Below are 19,652 nucleotides of genomic sequence, written 5' to 3'. Positions count from 1 at the left end.
AATTTCATCCCTCTGGGCTTCAAGATTTTAGCTAGGCAACTAAATGTCAACACGGACAATCATGTGCTACTTTAACAGAAAAAAACGACTCTTTCACATCAAAAAATGGCATGGTCCTCTTTTTATGTTAGAGGACATTTACCTGTGTAGGTGACTTACCATAATACAGTATCACTATTACCATTGTGGATAGTGCACGTGAGATCCCACGAGCAACATAAAATAAGACTGTGTGTGTGGGAGGGGGCGCGTGTGTCCTGGCCACGCCCAAAAAACGTCACACTGGGGTGGAAGCACAACGCTCGAGACGAGAGTCAAGCAGTCATCTTCGGTTCTCCTCGTCCTCCATGGAGGTCCAGTTGCTAGTCGACTACCAGGGCTAAATGTGTGCCTCATTCTACTAAAATACCACCGAAGAACAACACAATACTTCTTTATTTATTTTTTTAACTTTCCCACGGCTCTTTTGTAGTCGGGGGCTCCTTCGACGAGTGGCGGAGTTTGTGTTTGGATTCTAAACCGCCATAAAGTAAGCTAAGGTAAGTGTCACAATGTAAGACAATGTACGTGTCACGAAGTAAGCTAGGGTACCTAAGTGTCACAGACTAAGCAAAGTGTCAAAAATAAGAAAGTAAAGTAAAAGTATATAGTGTTTTGAAATGTTCTCAGGGCATGTTATGTTCGTTCTTTAAACATATGACAGGAACTGCAGCGTTCAGACAAGTATAGCACAAGAAAGTCACGATTGCTTAAATCGATTTATTAGAAGCATGTAAACACATTTGGTTCATTGTGTGCATTGACGGGGTACAGGACATTCTTAAAATATAATTTAACAAGAAAACTAAAAATTGCAAAAATTGAAAAAGCATCAGTAATGTTACTAGGCTGAAGTCAAACTATTAAGACAATGAAATATTATGTGGGGAAATGGCATTTTAGTGGCATAAAATTTAAATATTAAAGTTAAAAATATTGTTTTAAAGTTGTAATTTCTGAAAAATAATTTTGTGGAAAAAGACAATATTATAGGAATAAAGTCCTAATTACAAGAAGTTAATTTACTCAATAAAGTCGAGGTAAAAAAAAAAAACAGCAAAAATAGAAAAAAAGAGAGCAAGAAAGACATGCTATACAAATAATATGTTTTTTATTTTTTTACATTGAGATGCATTTTTAAAAATGTACTGTATACAACTTGGTTAGCGCGCAGACCTCACAGCTAGGAGACCAGGGTTTAATTCCACCTTCGGCCATCTCTGTGTGGAGTTTGCATGTTCTCCCCGTGCATGCGTGGGTTTTCTCCGGGTACTCCGGTTTCCTCCCACATTCCAAAAACATGCTAGGTTAATTAGCGACTCCAAATTGTCCATAGGTATGAATGTGAGTGTGAATGGTTGTTTGTCTATATGTGCCCTGTGATTGGCTGGCAACCAGTCCAGGGTGTACCCCACGTCTCGCCCAAAGACAGCTGGGATAGGCTCCAGCACCCCCGCGTGACCCTTGTGAGGAAAAGCGGTAGAAAATGAATGAATGTATATAACTTCTTAGCATATCAACACGTGTTTGTTTACAATATATCAACGTTCCCTTTAATCAGGTCATTTCTCATGTATGTGGCCTTCTTTCCTAAATGAGTCATGGGGAAAAAGAGTAATCTTTATATTATGACAGAGCATGGTGATGTCTGATTTTAACAATGATTTTAACATTTCTGATTGCTCTTTTCTTCCATTTGAAGCTTCGTATGACTCAGCGATAACGCTTGAATCGCATGAAGAACATTCTCCAGTGCTCAGCTGTGTTAACATTGCTGTCAGAGATATGAGACATTGAAATATTCATTCTTTCTTTTAGTGTTTTGTTTGTTCTCAACATGCTTTTGTTGTTTGACAGGCCCGACGTGTCATTGGCTTTCTGTATATTTGCTTTAGATCCAGTTTTGTCCATTTGAGTTCTGCTGTCAAACTATATATTCATTGATGCATCGCTCAGCTGAAAGCAATCTATTTTCTATGCTGCTTATCCTCACTAGGGTCGCGGGTATGCTGGAGCCTATCCCAGCTGTCGTTGTGGCCCTGTGAGGACAATTATGACTGCGATGTGGCTGTCAATGAAAACGAGTTTGACACCCCTGTACTACAGCGTTCTAGTATGAATGCTGGTCTCCCAGCATTTGATGCTCGTTACTGACTGTTTTAGCAATTAGCTGCAAAAAGAGTTGCTCCCCAGTCGGGCCCGATTAAGGCCACCAGTGGAATAGCCCTGTTGTGTTTTGTGGACGTTGTTATGCAGTCTACATTGGATAAAAAACATATTGATCAATGTTAACTTTTAGTACTCATGCGCGGCCGCTAGAGATGTTTCTGTGTATTTGTGTAGGTCAAGCTTTTTAAAGATCCACTTAGCCGATCACGCAGTGTCATGTTGCCCGAATGCGGAGCTGTGATCAGTTTTGATTCTGTTTCAGAGCGGCAACAAACTGACACTGTATGATGGTATTCCCTTCTAGCTGAAACACAACACGCTGCCTTTTATCTTTGCAACTTCACAGTGCCTCACACTGTGAAAACGCCTTTTTCCCCCAAAAAAAGCTTTTGGCATTCTCGGCTGCTCAAGGGTAATCTTATGCAATGTATCACCTGATTCATTCTGAGCATCTGTATTTTTTTTTAATAGCATGAAGGACATTTTCTCCTGTCCACTCTCTCTTCCCCTCTCCATTCATCTCACCTAATGCATGTCACCTAATAAACTATTCATCACCGCGGGTCCAGACACTCGGGATGATGTCTGCTTCCAGGAAAGCGGAGACAAACATCAGTGAGTAACAAATAATATTCATGTGCAGTTTTATTCTTTCCTGGAACAAGTGAGCTTATAATTGACTATTGTTTTAATGATTTTTTTTAATATGTGTGGGTGATTTCAGTACTTTCTGCAATGTCTTTCTCTGATTGGTTGTCTTCAGTAGCCTCGCTCATTTTAAGGTCAGTATTTTGGGCTCATGCCAATATGGAGGGCAGGAGACTCCCATGGGCGCTGCTAATTATGGTGACATCTCATTCCTTCTGTACTGTAACTAGTCACGCTGACACTGAAACCTGTACTGTTCTTTTTAGCTTGACAGACGTACTCATTTAGCTTTGGTCTGATAAATGCATAGAATCAGTAGCCCCTTTTACACAGCATATTCAAGATGGGATTGACACAGCCTTTGCTGTTCTGTATAAACGGACCCACCGCAGCAGTTCAGAGAGAGAAAGCAAGGAACAGACTCCATTTACCCATGTTGATTGATCTGTGATATGTGATAATCGGCCTGATTAATCGGCCACCGGATATATCGGTCAGGTTTTAGTCACAACACCAGAGTTTACAAAGTCAACCCAGCGAGGATCAAGCTTCAGCTAGCTTTGAAAGTGATTCAGAAATCATTTTAGAGGGAAAAAAAAACTGGAAACATCGAATTCCACACCTTGCACCTTGTTGTATACAACACTTTTTGATGGCTTTGACATGGAATCAGCATTGCATCATCATTAATGGCCTGGAATCATAATTGCATCATCCTTGATTGAATCCCTTATAAGGGCGACCCTTATCCTAATCACAAGAGCACTCGGCCTGCCATTAGATGAAGAGGCTGTCCTACAAACTTTTCAGCGCAGAGGCATGAAACAGCAAAGATGGCATTGTGTGCTCCGGGGGTGGGCAAACTACGGCCCGGGGGCCACATGCGGTCCACCAGGCGTTTGAATCTGGCCCGCCAGTTGCTTTCAACTTTTAACATACAAACTGGCAACATGACTTGCAAGTTGTTTGTCTTATTTAGTTAAAAAAAACTGTTAAATTAAATTACATAGTTTGATGTGGTGGGTGGCACGGCGGTCGAGTGGTTAGCGCACAGACCTCACAGCTAGGAGACCAGGGTTCAATTCCACCCTCAGCCATATCTCTGTCCGGGTACTCCGGTTTCCTCCCACATTCCAAAAACATGCTAGGTTAATTGGCGACTCCAAATTGTCCATAGGTATGAATGTGAGTGTGACTGGTTATTTATATGCCCTGTGATTGCTGGGATAGGCTCCAGCACCCCCCGCGACCCTCGTGAAAAAAAGCGGTAGAAAATGAATGATGTGGTCTGATGTTTAAAGTGCTCCTTAAAAAAGGGACATGAGAACATACAGGTGATTATTTTACAGATAAAATAGACAAATAATTCAAGGAAAATTATAAGCATAAAATATTGTGTGTGTGTTAAATATATGGTATGCCCCCCCCCCCCGGACAATTCGGGCTCTCGTTGTGACTGTGTGTTCAGTCAGAACTGACACAAGGGGAAAAGTTAAGGACGGCAGGAAAGGTACTATGTCGCCTACAATGGCTACTGTCTGAAAGGCAAAGACGCCTCATTGCACTCACTCTTTTGACTCCAAACATGCAATGAAGTAGCCTGTGGGCCATTAGAGAGAATGGACCTCTTAAGCCACAACCAGTTTTTAGACCCTGAGCCCCCGCCTCCCATTGTCCAAACATATAGTAACAATTAGTATCTGCTATGATACTTCCTGGTTGCAACTATAGCTTTAAAATCCTAAAAGCAACATTATGGTATGCACCACTGTGTTGTCTATAGAGGCTCTACATTCTATTTATTTACAGTAATGCCATAAAAAGACTGGAATGGCCAACTTAAGTGAGCGATGGATCGTTTTATCTAGTACACTGGATTACAAAGGGAATGTGTGGCTAGCTTACGCTGGAGGCGCACCGTATGTTTTTAGATGTCTGCCATGTGACGGCTGATGGCTGCAAGTCAAGCATTCAAACACGCTGTAGCTCAGCAAGGTTGTGCTTTATTAAAATGCCTGGCGCTTTCTTTGGGGGGCCGGGATACACTTAACTTAATCAGGGATTGTACAGACTCTGTTTAGGCTTCAGCAAATGGGTTTGTCTCTCACCCCTGCGGTGGAAATATTTTCACAAGGTGTATTGAAGCCTTTCTTTCCACGGCAGTGATGAAGAGTCGAGTTGGATTTTTCCGTGTAATCAAAAGTCTGTTGATGACAAGGAAAACCCAGCGTCAACCCACAGTGCTTGGGGAAAAACAGGATATGACTACCACAGACCGGATTTAGCTGAAGGTATTGACAGTTGATGACACAACTAAGAAACTCCTAAGAAAGAAGAAGTTCTCCCCAAATCTCTGGAAGCCATTAACAGTCCAGGCTGTTTAGTCAGAAACTTACCCTCACCCTAGCAGGAAATAGCTCTTGATTTTTTGATGTTCTTAAAGTACTAAGCGAAACATTTCCTCGTCACTCAGCTAAGAGTGAATAATGTGTAATTCTGGATGTACTGTACCACCCAGCCCCCACATGAAAGTACATAAGTACACAGCCCAGTGGAACTTGAGAGTCCCTCCCAACAAATTGACAAGCACAATAAGTATGTGTATCCTGGAAAGCCTTCCTCTTCACCCCCTCATAGATCAACAGATAGGCGAGACTCGCTTCCCTCGCACATCAACAAGCTTTCTTTGAAATATTTTTTTTCTCCTCCTCTTCTATTAAGGTCTTTGCCACCGGTTGCAGAATTGTCTCGCTTCCGCCCCCGTCGGCTACCTCCTTCCTGTCCACACTCCCAGAGGATGGGACTTGTGTAGCAGTCTCAAATTCATAAGCAGATGCCAGGCCGGATATTCCACTACTGGTGTGTTTGCACACGAACCCATCAGACTTGTTCCAGAATTGCTCTTCATTTACTGAAGGCGGTAGATTCAATTCCAGTCCAAGCTTCCTAGTTTCTGTGAGACACACGACTGAAGATAATTGTTTCTTTTGGACCAAAATCATACCTGATATCCAAACTCAAACATTTTTCTGTATAAAGCTATGATTAAGATATTTCTCGCTGTTCCATGATAACTCTGTGTGTGCCACTTTTTTTCAAGAAGCACTAAAAACTGTTTTATTGCCAGACTATTTCATGAAAAAACACACCACAAACGGGTGATGATGGCTTTAGCGCCTTAAACATAAATCAATTTCATATTTTACACTAGGGATGTGCAACGTACATTTGTTTTAATGTCACAGTTATTAATTGTGATTGGATTCTGTCCGCCCGTCAGAGCGCACCATATGCGTAATGCGTCGCCATTTAACTTGTGATAGATTACCCAAGAGTGGACGTGCACAGTCGCAGTACCCCTCATGTGGACATCACTTTTAGTTTAGATTACAGCCAGCATGTCTCACCATACATAGAGATGACCTTTGAGCAAGCGGTGTCTCAGTGGCAAGTATTTGTTGATAATGAGAAATTCCGTTCTATTTAAAACGCCCGCCTTCCAACCTGACGGCTGACGTAACTTTTTGGCCGGTCACCAACACTCACTTGAGCTGAGGGCCTGAGGATTTACATTGCGATTGGATGATCCTGCGCATTAAAACAATTGATAAGCATCGCACGTGCTCTATTACTGCAAAGTGAACCCCCTAGCTGCATCTTGAGTCGAGTCAAATCAAATATAATAATGAAATAAAATGGAGACAAGGACAGCCAAGTCAGGAAATAATAAAAGTCCATTAATCTAACCGGTAAAGATAAGGTTCCTTAAAGATAAAGATAACACAAAATGATAACACAAAAAAGGGGGGCATGTTTACAATGGCAATGTAAATATTGACTTAGTATTTATGCAATAGTTCGGCTTAATTGAACCTCCTACTAAAGTTTATTGGCCAATGAAAATAACAAGCTATACGCATGCCGGTTCACAGCTTAAGGTCACATCCAGTATTAGGCAGTATTAGTAGTAGTTATTGTTACTCTCAAAGTAATTGAATTAGTAATGGAATTCCTCATTCTTAAATGTAATTAGTTACCAGAAGAAGTAATTGTTGTATGTCAAAGAACTGCCAAAGAACGTTGTAGTGGCGTGTTCCTTTTGAAGATGTTGTGAGATTAAGGCTGTGGGCTGAGCTGATGATTCAGTGGGGGCAGTGTTTCCTGAGAGTGGGCAACCATAACTTTCCTTGACTAGTTGCTTAGTTTCCTGTGCAGTGGTAGCCAACAATGCAGTCTGAAACGACATCTAGATTGCTGATCGACCAATGATTATCAACTCGTAGGTCAAAACTGTTTTTAGCGGGTCGCGGGGCCAAAAAAACACAATAACAATGTAATGACCTGATGCCTATGAATGCACTTTGTCTGTGCTATTGGCTTGTTATTCCGCTACGAGGTGCATGCTTAAGCAGCCGTGTAACCATTGTAAACCCAATACAAGTTCTGAAATTTTAGTGGCCTAAAAATGACTTGTGTGTTTTTGCGTGTATGAGCCCACCCAAACTTTACAGCAGCTGCTATTTTTGGTTTTGCAACATCTACTGCTATTCTGATACAAGCAGTCCGCCCTAGCAAGTCTACCCAGTAGGAGCCGGCAAGTGTTTGCTAACATGTTAACAGACTGGCAGAGAACCAGAAAAGTTTAATAATAGGCCCAGCCTCAGCGCATTTCAAGCAGCATCACAGGAGAAACAGGACAGCAAAGTCATTTGCTATAACAAAAAATAGCCAGCCCTTGTTTGTGGTAAGTAATATCGGGTATAAACGCTTAGTTGAACACATTGAACCTGTATTATGCATATCTGATAAAGCTAAATCCCAGAGGAAGTAGGCGGGTGACTTTTTCTCATATATAGTGTTACTGACAATTGTTCTCTGCTTGAATAAAGCAGTCTATTCTAACATTCCACACTACAAAGTAACAAAAGTATGTATTATTCGTGCTGATATTGGATCAGTATCGATATCGACCGACATTCGGTATCACTAAATTTGTATCAGGACACTCCGACAAAATACAGTTAAGTAGAACCGCTACGGCACCTGCACGGCCGCATGTCTGTAATCCACAGTACGACCTTTGTGCCTGCACGAATGCTGTTGTTGACCGAAGATATTTGGTGCTCAAGCTCAAGCTCAAGCAGCACTCATCCCAGCGGCGGCCCGCAGGCTATTTATGGTGCTGTTAGGCCCACATTCTATCAGGTCATAGCATCCTCTTAGCCTCTTTTCGTCCCTCCTAATAAGGCCTATTTAATTGGTACTGTAGTGGTGTGGTGTGTGTGGCAGATTACACCAAACTGATCTCACGGATATTTTAATATTGTCATTTCAAGATTTGGGCTTTGTCAAGGGGAACTGCGCTTTTTGGCGGGAATTTTGCCCATCATTCACAATCGTTATACGAATCATGAATACATATTTCTTTCCATTTTCTGTGCATTATAACGCGAAACAACGAGTTAATATGACCTAGCTAACAATGCATGTACTTCGGGTGCACCTATTTTGACACTTAAAGACCTAACAAAAAACTTTTAGCGATTTTGTTATTGTTGCAGGTAACACAAAGTACTATATTTCTGGTAACAACGCCTTGATTTCGGCGATATGAGTGACAGCTCAGCGTCACTCATAACGCCTCAGTCACGCTACCAGACTACATTGCTACAAAGACTCTTCTGAGCGTTTTTTATATGTTGGACCAGTTCAACAGAGAGCGCATATCTTGTGCTGAATGATACATCTATTCCATCAGTCGGCATCCCAATGAGAGCGTACGTTGTAATTAACTGTTGTCTGTGTGTGTGTGTGTGTGTGTGTGTGTGTGTATGTGTGTATGCTTCACCATAGCCTGATCTGCCTAACACACAACAACATTATTATCTTCCTGGAAGGAAAGAGCGCCTTACCTTGTAGCCTTAGTTCCGATCGGTGGGTTCTGTGAAATCAGTGCGCCTTGGAAAGATATTCCGGTAATCTTTTAAATCATCAAAATACAGCAAGTATTTAACAATGTTACATGTTATCATCAATGTACTTGTTCTTGCATGATCACAGCATGTATATAAAACGATGAAACATTGCTAGAGGTTTTTCTAGAGGTCTTCATAGTCGAAATAAGAGTGTCCCAATGGTGTACATTGTTAGCTTGCTCGTATTAACTCGCTTTCTGGTGGTATAATGCACAGAAAAGGGAAAAAAATATGTGTTCATGTTTTACATAAGGATTGGGAAAATTCCCCCAAAAAGCGCAGTTCCCTTTGAAGGTGGTTGAAGTCATCACAAGCTTTTTTTTTTCATTGGAGTACCACATGTGTACTATTTCTTTAGTCCTTTTAAACACAGAAAATAATTTTTGGTTGAAAAAATTAGCCCCTTTTGATGACTACTGATCTATTGTACAGACAGGCCACATACTAGAAGTCTTCATATTGTTTACATGTTTTGGGGCTTGCCTTACAGTGTGTTGCCAGACGTACTAGTTTTTATTTGGAATGAAATGTACTATTGTGCCAACAAGGCATGATTTTCTGGATTTTGTATAATCGGATTGGATTGGACAAACCTGAATTCCAGGCTGTATTAGCTTCCTAACGATGTTAAGACTGTCATTACAAAGCAGTTCATTATTGAAGAATTGGCAGATTTTCCTTTCTGCTTTTGCCTTTCTTCCTCTGGCTCTACTTTTAGCTTCATGTTTGTAGTTTTGTATCATTCTGTAGTTCTGTTTAAAATGCAGCAACATGGCAATGGTAATATAAAGTCGACCCATGAATTTTCTGGCTTCTGTGGTAGCATCACAGGCGTTACGGAGATGGTCAGGGGTGTGAAGTACTGCAGTGACTCCCTTGCCCCGCCCTGTTGCATTGAAAGCAGTTGTCCCTTTCAGACAAGTATTGTAACGTCACACCAGATGCTGCCGCTGATGTAATCTAATTATCTGATTGAGAGATACACTGTTGCTGCGTGAAAGCGCACACACTTAGGACAGTTCCTTGTTCCGCTGGGTGAATAAATGGAGGATGGTCTGTTGCACAAAGTTATGGGATCACTGTACCCCTTGTCCGCTGTTGCTGTTTCAGAGCTGCTTTGGAGTAGGTTTTCAGAGCTTTTGTTTTCCTTTTCCAAGACAGCGCAGGGGTTTCGAACTGGAAGGGTTTTTTTGGGGGGGGTTCTCCCCTGGCTGCAAAAGCTAAACCCTTTTGCATAATGAAGTGGTGGAAGGGTTACTTCAGGTATATTACCCGCCTTTATATTACCTTCTCCCTACTGTGATTGTGTGTGTGTGTGTGTGTGTGTGTCTAGTATGGAGGGTTGGAGGGAGTTGCTTTCCTAGTAATTGTTTTTCCTTTAAATTGTGGTAATTGTTTTTAATTCTGTAAAGCACTTTGTGTTGCATGTCTTTGCAAGAAAAGTGCTATACAAATAAAGTTGATTTGATTTGATATATTCCTTGAATCCACAGTCACATGTCATTTAGAATCCAAGGTTCCCAAAGTGGGGTACGCGTAATGGGGGGATAAGTGAATTAAAATGAGAAACACTGAACACATCACGACATAAGGAAAACAGAGCAGAAAGGAGAAAGATCATGAAGTTGTTCACTGCATCATATGAACAAATAAGTAAGTTTGATGATTATTTAGTGCGTTAAAAGTGTTTCATTCTTGCACTGTGAGTGGAAATTCCCCTGAAAATGAGACTAATTTGTTAGTTGTCTGTATTTCTGTACTTCGGATACTTTCATTTTCAATTTGGTGTTAAGTTTTTGAAGAGTGCATGAGTAGGGGGTACATGGTTTCAGGTCTAATGTCTGAAGGGGGAAGCGACTAAAAGGTTTGGGTACCACCGATTTGTGATGTATTTTATTGTTATTTCTATTATTTTGGAGAACAGGAAGTGATACATATCTTGACTGCATTTTGTTGCCCTGTACCAGTGACATGAGCAATAACAATAAAGTTGAATCTAATCTAATCTAAAATGCTACAGTCTTTTATAACATTTATTCTACTACTAAAGATCGCTGGCGTGGAAAGGAAGTGTGTGAAAGAGACAAAAGTTAATATGTCTCATTGTGGTGCCCTGCTTGTATTTAATGCAAATAAGCAGACTTTGTAATCACATCAGGAGCATGATGATAAAGTTCACCTCAGCCCCTCCAGTTCTACTCCTCTAGTCTCTCTTTTGCAGATGCCACTTGCAGTTCCTTTTTTTTTTATGTGTGTGTGTTGACGCTGTGGTTGTGTTGGTTCCAGGTTGAAGCCGCCCCCCACCCCGCCTCGACCCTGTTGGCTGCTCTGCTGCACAGGGCACAGCTAAGTATGGGGTAAGAGCGCTGAGAGGCAACATTACAGCGAGCACTCAGCAGCACAGGTAAGGTTTCACAACACAACAAAATGCTTCAGATTACATTTTTTGGTTAGCATATCAGAATCAGAAATTGTTTATTGCCAGGTATGATCAAACACATACTAGGAATTTGTTTTGGTGAAGTAGGTGCAGACACATTTATTACAAATGAAAATACAAAATATACAGTATAAATATATATACACAGTCTGTTTTTTGTTTGTTATTCCAGAAGCACAGTCTGATTATTATTCCAAAAGAGTCCAAACTGAGCGTTAATGTAACGCATAGAGTGTGTGTCAATATGGCGGGATGAGGCAGAGGTGGGGTGTGAGGAGTGTCGGGGGGTCCCAGGCCTTGTTGATAAGGCTGACAGAAGACCGGGAAAAAAACTGTTCTTTTGGCGTGAGGTTTTGGTCCTGATGGACCGCATCCTCCGGCCAGAGGGGAGCATCTCGAGGAGTTTGTTTTACTAATATTGTTTTAAAAGAACAGATTGTACTTTTTTTTTAAGAATTTTTACAACTACAGCTGGAGTTACATAAAAAATAATCCAAAATTTTCATTCAGCATGAATAAAATACGGTACGGTGCGTCCATATAGTACACCAAAGCAGCCTCAGAAAGACGTTGTTGTTATGATAGACTTTACATTTAATGTTATCGTCAGTAGCTAAATGTTAATATTAGTAGCTAAGCTTTGCCTTTATTGCTATCATTAGCTGACAACTAGTGCATGTGCATGTGTGACGTTGGCGTAGCTTACGTACAACAGGAAGAGATGCAATATACATTTTTGGGAGGTGCACTTTGGGAGGCTCCAAGTGAGGGGGGGGTGTAGGACGGTGTAGAAGCATAAATCAGTCTTGTATCAATCCTAATACAGCCTTATATGGTAGCACAAATGTCCAAATAGTGTAACTTCCTCTGTGCGATTATTTGACTTATGCCACAACTCCACAGCGTGTGCTTCCCTATTTTGTGATTCTTTACAGAACTTGCCGTTGGTTGCACACTGCAGATTTTGAAATATATGCTAAGAAGTTGCGAAAAAAACAGCCTGCGTATCAGTTTTGGGTAATAGATGAGAGCAGATTATTATTACTGTTATACGTATTAATAGTTCTTTTTTTTAATAAACTTCAGGTGTATTTTTTTGTGGGGTTAGGGGTTCTTGTATTGTATTTCTGGAATGTGTCATGGCCCAATATAAACCAAGCGGCAGGTTAGATACCGCTCAACAGATAATCTGTAGCCTCTTTCACACAGTTTCTGCAGAATTGCAGTATCAGAACCGTAGCCGAAGATGCGGCATTTGTCCGCCTTTTATTAAACAGAACCCAGAGAAGTGGTATATTTCTTGCTTGGTGTTCTCTGAATCCTCCAATCGAATAATTAGAGACATAATTAATGATATCACATGTATGAAATAATTACAGTTGACCATACCTTGCAGATGCTGCTAATTTAGCTAGCTGTTTCTGGAAGTTAATCTGAGGTTAGGAAGCTCTACTCTTGTCAACATGTTGTTCAACCTTCTTTTTTTGGACTCCTCCTCCTCCTCTTCTCCTCTTGTTCCACTCCATCCCCAGGAGTCTTCTTGTTTTTTTTGTTTTTTTTGTATGTCAGGCAATGCTGAGAACAGGGAGGTAATTATCCCCGAGAGAGGGAGGCGGTTGGTGCAGAAAAGACCATGTCTCGTGCTGGTTCTCTGATACCTGGTTGTGTTTGCATGTCAATGGGAGCACAGTTTCAGGGAGGAAACAGTAGGGCGAGGTGAGCAAGGATTTATATTGGAGCAGCAGTGTGGACGTGTTGCTAGGAGTCGGCTGGGTAGGAAGCGCTACGGCCAGTATTGACTTTGATCTATCAGGTGGAGTTTCTACGGAGGAAAAAAGATTGGGAATGACTTCAAATAAAGACGGGCAAACCCGAACAGATCAGTAGAAGTTTTGAAGGGTCAATTGTTAGACAGTAGAGCTGAAAAACAAAACCAGAAGCATCTCTTGGATGACAGCTTTGTGGCCGAAATATGCTGTGATGGTTTCTAAGGTCTATTCCCGTCTGACTCCAGCCAAGATGACATCCAACCAGTCAAACCTGGTCTAGCATTCAAACTCCCCTGTTGGTTAATTCAGGAAGAAACTCCATCTAAATACCCAAAACATGGCTTATTTGTTATTGGACCTCCACATATTGTTCTGTTAATGTTAGCTAGCCAGCTAGCAAGCGGGCAGTGAGCAGCATGGTGGGAATATTTTACACTAGAAACACCGCAAAGCAAGACAGCAACGTGGGAATTTTTGCAAGGCTGTTGTACCGAGAAGCGAAAACTCTGTCATAACTGAAAATACAACAACCGTTTGAAAAAGCACCATATACACAATAAACATGTTCATGTATACGAATGGCTATATGAACTACAATACAAATATAAGGCATTCAAATGACGCATTTAAAGACTTTGGTATATTCTGCAACATAAGACACTCTCCAACACATAAACAACAGGATATGTGCCATTGTTTTTTTCATAAGCTTTTTAAAAATACTAATGATTTGTGAATGTGTACTCCTATATATAATGTATATTTATGTTCATGTTGGATGGTTTGATACTTACTGTATATACTGGTTATTAATAACCCTGAGAAAAAATCATGGTAATTAAGAAGTCGTTCATAAAAAGTCATTCATTCATTTTCTACCGCGGGGGTGCTGGAGCCTATCCCAGCTGTCTTCAGGCGAGAGGCGGGGTACACCCTGGATTGGTCGCCAGCCAATCACAGGGCACATATAGACAAACATAAAAAGTCATATTCAAAATAATTTGGAGACAGACATTTCATCCAAGGACTTTGGTTAGCGCCCTCATTTCTTTTTATGACCCCCCCCCCCTCTCTGAAAAGAATCATAATCAGAACCGGAATCGCTCAAATTCAAATGATGCCCAACCCTAATTATGATGACGACTATATTTCTGTAATAGGGAATATAAAGGTGATTGTAGGGGTGTTAGTTCATGCCTGGAGGGCTCTAATTACGTTAAAAATACGTATTTAGAAGGTCATAAACATGAATTCACTTCTCATGGTTGGGTCTGGAACCAATATTTACTGTAATACTAATAAATATGCTTTGCATATGCAGCTGGTTTAAAACTTAGCTAGCTTATCTCGCTGCTACATTTTTTGATACTGAGTGACGCATCGATGTGCAGTTTTTTTAAAATGTTTTTCATGATTCAGGATCATAATAAAGCAGTTGTATTGATTGTATCAGTTTGTGGCACATGGGTGAATTTTTATGATTTGAGGTTAGAGGGTTTGTGTTTTTTTTCCGAGGTGAAACGCTCGTTGCACGGTAAGCTTGCAACGCCCCCTCAAGTGAACCTTTAATGGTTTTATTGTGTTTAGTTTGGACTCCATACAGAGCAGTTTGCAGTTTAACAACTGGGCTAACACAAACGCACGCCGTATGACATTCTTCACCTGAGTGATACCCTTTGGTTATTTATGGATTTGAACAACGGTTTGTTTAAGACTGTGCAAACGGTGAAAAGAATTAGTTGGTTGTGTCTGCCATTAGTTGCCGAGAAGACGCCATGGAGAGGAACAAATAAAAGTTGACCCTGGTAAACAAGTCATTTTGTGTGTGTGTGTGTGTGTGTCAGGTCATGGCGGTGCTGCGGATGAGGCTGAAGGTTGTGGTGATGGTGACGATGGCGAACCTCTTCATCTACATCCTAGTTTTACGTCACGGCAGCCAGTACAAGAACAACAACTTGAAGTTCATCGTCTCCTTAAAGTCGTTCTGGAACAAAATGGTGCCCAGCGTGGCTTACTGGAACCGCCAGCAGCAGATATTGGACTTTTGGAACAACCCCATCCTGTCCAATCACAGCCAAGGGGGCTTGCCAGACTGGCTCAACGGCACGCAGGTGGACTCTGACACCTGTCGGCCCGATTTCAGCGTTAGCACTCAGGTGAAAGACTACAACTCCTTACCCGAGCGCTTCAAGGACTTCCTGCTTTACATGCGCTGCCGCTCGTACCCCATCCTGGTGGACCAGCCCGACATCTGCAAGAAGCCCCCGTTTCTGCTTCTGGCCGTTAAATCGCTGGCGCTGCATTTCGACCGCCGCCAGGCCATCCGACAGTCGTGGGGGCGGGCGGGCGTTGTGGGCAATCGCACCATAGTCACCGTCTTCCTTCTGGGCCAAGCCACGGCAGGAGACGACCATCCGGATGTGTCGGAGATGCTGACGTACGAGAGCGTTCGCCACCGAGACATCCTCCAGTGGGATTATCGGGATTCCTTTTTTAACTTGACCATCAAGGAGGTTCTCTTCCTGGATTGGATTCAAACGCGCTGTCCTGATGCCAGCTTCATCTTCAAAGGCGACGACGACGTCTTCGTTAACACCTACAGCATGTTGAGCTTCCTTGATCACCTGACGGAGCCCAAAGCCGCTGACCTTTTTGTGGGCGATGTCATCACCAATGCGGGGCCACAACGGGACAAGAAGGTGAAGTACTTCATCCCGCAGAGCATGTACATAGGCTCCTACCCTCCTTACGCCGGCGGCGGAGGCTACCTCTATTCCAGAAGCGTGGCCGCTCGTCTTCACGAGGCTTCCCACCGCGTGGCGCTCTACCCGATAGACGACGTCTACACAGGCATGTGCCTGCTCAAGCTGGGGCTGGCCCCTGAGAAACACAAGGGCTTCAGGACCTTCAACATTGAGGAGAAGTACCGTAACAACCCCTGCGCCTACAGAAGCCTCATGCTCGTGCATCCGAGGACGCCGCAGGAGATGATGCGGATCTGGTCCTGGCTCAGCCAGCCGGACCTCAGCTGCCAGTGAGCAGGAGTCAGGACTCTTAAAGATGGCAGCTCCCAAAGCTGCTAGTATTTTAAATGTCTGCTTTGCTGTACAAAACAGCTTCAATCAAACCATTTCTCTTTGCACGGCACATATTTACATCACAACTATTTATATGGAACGCTTTAACACTGTGTCAGCTCCACAAGGGGGCGCCAAAATGCTGTATTATTGTTTTTTTTTAGGTAAGAAACCAACTCCAGGTTATTCCTTTGGTGATATTAGCCCACATTTTTTTCCCAGAACACCAGCATAAAATTCCTGACATTAGGAACATCTCATAAATCCCACACACAAAACTATATCGGGAATGCTGAATTCTGCATCCTGAGTGGTTTGGGGAATCGGGACCGCTGTTGTTTCAGTCACCGATGGTGGCGGTCAGAGGTAAAATGCAGTGGGGTCTGTTTTATTTCCACACTCGTTCTCGTGGATGGAGGCTACTGTCGCGGTGCTGCTAGTCCCGCCAGACTCCTTCCAGTATTTACTGTACGTGGGACTCTCTCTCTCACAGACCCAAAGCCCTGACTTCGCTGCCGGGGCAACCGCTTGGCTCGTCCTCATCGTCTCGCTTTTGTTCAAAACGCAAAAAAAATGCCTCAAGTGCTGGATGTGAGCTTGTATGTGTTTCTTGTATGATGTGATGGATCCATGTTACTGAAAAGGAAACCGTTTTTTTTTTTATTCCCAAAGGTCAGGAAAGCATGTATTAAGCTCAAAAATTATTCATACTTTTTTTCATCTTTACTTTGTATTAAAAAAGATACTTATTACACCAGAAATGCATAAGATTAAATTTTTATTTATTTATTTAGAAGTACAGCATACATGGATATTTTCATTATTTATTTGAAATTCTGACAAAATCGTCATAGCCTTTCACAACACACGCTATCCAGGGTTCTAAATGCATTGTTACATTGTTACACTATGGCTCTCTAACGAGTTCTACAAATAAGCTTTAATGATAAATATTTTTTGGGTAATGAATAATTTTGGGCTTAAATGTACTGCATATTCTATTTTGTTTGAATTGTGTTTTATCTAAAATAAACGTATAAATTTTAATCCCAAATTCTTTTCCAGGGCTTCAAAATAGAAATTATAAAAAATAAGCTTTAATGATAAATATTTTTTGGGTAATTAATAATTTTGGGCTTAAATGTACTGCATATTCTATTTTGTTTGAATTGTGTTTTATCCAAAATAAACGTATAGATTTGATCCCAAATTCTTTTCCAGGGCTTCAAAATAGAAATTATAAAAAATAAGCTTTAATGATAAATATTTTTTGGGTAATTAATAATTTTGGGCTTAAATGTACTGCATATTCTATTTTGTTTGAATTGTGTTTTATCCAAAATAAATGTATAAACTTTATCCCAATTTTTTTTTTCCGGAGCTTCAAAATAGAAATTATAAAAATAATAAAAATAATAATGAACCAGGACTACCATTAAGCTTTATAGCAGATGATCCCTTCACTTTTACTTTTGCGCAAATGTACTTTTGTTTTTTTTGCTGCTGAGCCAATGTTACAGTTTCATTTGCCTGTCTTCAGTATTCCATGTTGTAAAAGTGGCAGGACAACGATGATGATGATGATTATGATGATGCATGAATGTTGGCCTCCCCTCTGTTAGGACTCCCACTGCTGGTCAGGCTGGTTGATATGCAACTCTATTGTTTATTGTTTATATTAATTGTTAATTTAAAGAAAACCTGCTACTCTGGTTGAAAGTGTTCTCCTCGTGCACATCCTCTCATGTTATTTATCTCCTGGCTCCTTTTTTTGTTTGCGTCACCCAGGACAGCAGCCAGGCTGGACAATCACATAAATAAGACCAATGACCCGTTGAACGACCATGCTCGAACGACACGGCAGCGCGTGATACGCTGCCCCATACTTGAAGCGTTGAGAGGTCATCTGTGCTTTCGGTGTCCGTGACTGCGTGACTTTTTAGCTTTGGAAACTATTTTTAAAAACGCTGGCTTAGATTTCCTGCGCCTTCTCCCTGCTGATGCAAACAAAACACTGGTATTATCAAGTCACAGGTTGTTTAAGAAACGTGCACTCAGGGTAAAAAAAAAAAAAAAAGACCAAATATGTGCCTGATTGTTGAAGATGTTGATTGTACAAACATTTACAACTTGATGATGTCAGAAAATGTATATTATTTTCATGTTGGTTTTTTAAAAAACTCTACTTGTGTTTGTATTGCAACATGAATAAATGAAGTAATAAAGGCTGGTGTGGCCTTGTCTCTTTTACCCTCAAATATGGATATTCAGCTAGCAAATAAGCAAGTAACAAGTAAGTTATTTACTGTATGTAATGCTAAGAGTCCACTGGGCCGGCGCCAGTTCGCGCCAATGCAATTTGCTGTGGCGCCTAGTGTTCCCAATAAGGTGCCTAGTGGTGTGCAAAAAATTAAGTTTGGCGGCAAGAAAATTTCGAAATGTTTAAAATCTTTGTGTACACCAAGTGGAACCAAATGTTGAAAACAATCCGCCTATTGGAATCCACTGGAATGTAATGGCGGAAGCCAAGTTGCGCCAATGATGCTAGGAGTCCACTGGGCCGGCGCCAGTTGGTGCCAATTGGCGCCAAAGATTATGTGATTGGTGCGCTGTGGTGCCGAATAACGACAACATGGCAACAAGTCGTACATTTACGAGAATAAAGTCGTAAATTTATGAGAAAAAAGTTGTAAATTCACGAAAAGAAAGTCGTAAATGTACGAGAAAAGTCATGTACAAGAAAAAATTTCATAATATGAGAATAAAGTCGTAAATTTATGAGACAGAAAGTTATAAATTTACGAGAACAAAGTCGTATATGTATGAGAAAAGTCATATGTACAAGAAAAAAATCATAATACGAGAATAAAGTAGTACATTTACAAGAAAATAAGTTGTAAATTCACGAAAAGAAAGTCGTAAATGTATGAGAAATTATTCGGGGAATTATTATTAAACGGGGAATTATTCTGTTGGAATAATACTATGAGACCAACAATAAGTGTGTATGTGTGCTCAGTATAATAAACAACAGCATGTGATAACCAATTGCTATATTGTGTCTTCTTTTGTAAGACTAAAGTGTACCACCCTAGTCAGTACAGTATATTGTGTTTATTTTGTGCAGTGATCGTTTTTTACCAGCAGAGGGCAGCAGAATACAAAGTTACCACAGTCGTTTTGTGACAAACGGGCAAGAACAGTATTGGTGTCCCGAAAAATCTATAAAGTATACATGAACCATATAGTGAAGTATTTTCTCTCCATTGTGTCGTTAGCATCAAATGATATTATGACGCTATCGGCATAAACACACACACACACACTGAGGCTTTGATTCCTCACATGCGATAAGTCACAAGATTAATTCCTCAGCGGTGTTCAATCCAATCAAAGTGATGTCAGTGTGCGGTAAATCTGTCATGTGACCTTTTATTTTGTAAGCGTTTAGTTGCGTAACTGCTTGACAAATACCCAACGTGCGTGTCGGCCTTGAACATGTGCGAGCTTGTCGAGTCATTGCCAGTCAAACTAA

The 19,652-nt window shown here is 41.2% G+C and overlaps 1 protein-coding gene across 3 annotated transcripts; it reads left to right on the top strand.

The window, feature by feature from the left end:
- The first annotated feature begins 263 nt into the window (after positions 1-263).
- Positions 264-19,087, top strand: b3gnt2b (UDP-GlcNAc:betaGal beta-1,3-N-acetylglucosaminyltransferase 2b). Of its 3 annotated transcripts, XM_058058910.1 has the most exons (4): positions 264-539; positions 5,578-5,715; positions 11,118-11,235; positions 14,885-19,087. In XM_058058910.1, the coding sequence occupies exon 4, from the start codon at positions 14,888-14,890 to the stop codon at positions 16,076-16,078; it is 1,191 nt and encodes a 396-aa protein (XP_057914893.1). In that variant the 5' UTR covers positions 264-539; positions 5,578-5,715; positions 11,118-11,235; positions 14,885-14,887; the 3' UTR covers positions 16,079-19,087. The 3 variants fall into 3 exon arrangements, with proteins under 3 accessions (XP_057914893.1, XP_057914892.1, XP_057914894.1); XM_058058909.1 differs by lacking the exon at positions 5,578-5,715; XM_058058911.1 differs by lacking the exons at positions 264-539; positions 5,578-5,715 and adding an exon at positions 1,504-2,823.
- The last annotated feature ends 565 nt before the right edge of the window (positions 19,088-19,652 follow it).

This window comes from Doryrhamphus excisus, chromosome 20 (genome assembly GCF_030265055.1).
Source record: "Doryrhamphus excisus isolate RoL2022-K1 chromosome 20, RoL_Dexc_1.0, whole genome shotgun sequence".
Taxonomy (NCBI): domain Eukaryota; kingdom Metazoa; phylum Chordata; class Actinopteri; order Syngnathiformes; family Syngnathidae; genus Doryrhamphus; species Doryrhamphus excisus.
The sequence above is the reverse complement of the archived record's forward strand: the minus strand, read 5'-3'. Positions and strand labels throughout refer to the sequence as shown.